At 48.7% G+C, this 485-nt stretch overlaps 1 protein-coding gene across 1 annotated transcript in view; it reads right to left on the bottom strand.

The window, feature by feature from the left end:
- Positions 1-140, bottom strand: part of T265_09800 (hypothetical protein) — a gene marked incomplete at both ends in the record, with an annotated part of 7,033 nt that extends 6,893 nt beyond the window's left edge. Inside the window, one exon of the mRNA XM_009175977.1 lies at positions 11-140. Within this exon, the coding sequence (XP_009174241.1) occupies positions 11-140 (130 nt within the window). The remainder of the gene's footprint in view (positions 1-10) is intronic.
- Between the last annotated feature and the right edge of the window lie 345 nt (positions 141-485).

The raw sequence follows: 485 nt of genomic DNA, 5'->3' as shown, positions 1-485 counted from the left end.
GAAGACTCACCAGTACTGACTGCTGCTGTCTGGATATGCAGTTTCTGAGTCAGCGATTCAATGAGCTTCAGTTGCGCTTCTTCAAACTGCTTTTGTTGCTGCTGCAATAATTCTCGGAGCTGATCAAATTCGATTGACATCGTGGGTTCCCGTTCGCCAATTGTTGTAACGGTATTTTCCCTCAGCTTAGTTCTCGGTCTGAGCCTCCCAAGCTAGCGTTCACGTCAAAACAAACACCAAAGGTGCACAAAGGTCTATTAACGCCCAAAACGAAATCAGGAACAGTTGTACAGCGCTTCGTATATATAGCCTAAGCGGCTATAACTTTCTGGAATTTTTGACGCATTCTGGAGCTCCATTGGCAACCGGCATTCGGCCAATACTGGGTCGTGATTGGCTGTTGGGTCCAGATTGTTGACCAATCAGATCTCGCCTTGATGCCGGACCGGCAAGCGTCCCGAATTTTGGGCCAACCTCGAGCGAGC

Source organism: Opisthorchis viverrini, assembly GCF_000715545.1.
Source record: "Opisthorchis viverrini unplaced genomic scaffold opera_v5_303, whole genome shotgun sequence".
NCBI lineage: Eukaryota > Metazoa > Platyhelminthes > Trematoda > Opisthorchiida > Opisthorchiidae > Opisthorchis > Opisthorchis viverrini.
Note: the sequence above shows the minus strand (reverse complement) of the source record. Positions and strands in the feature narration are given on the sequence as shown.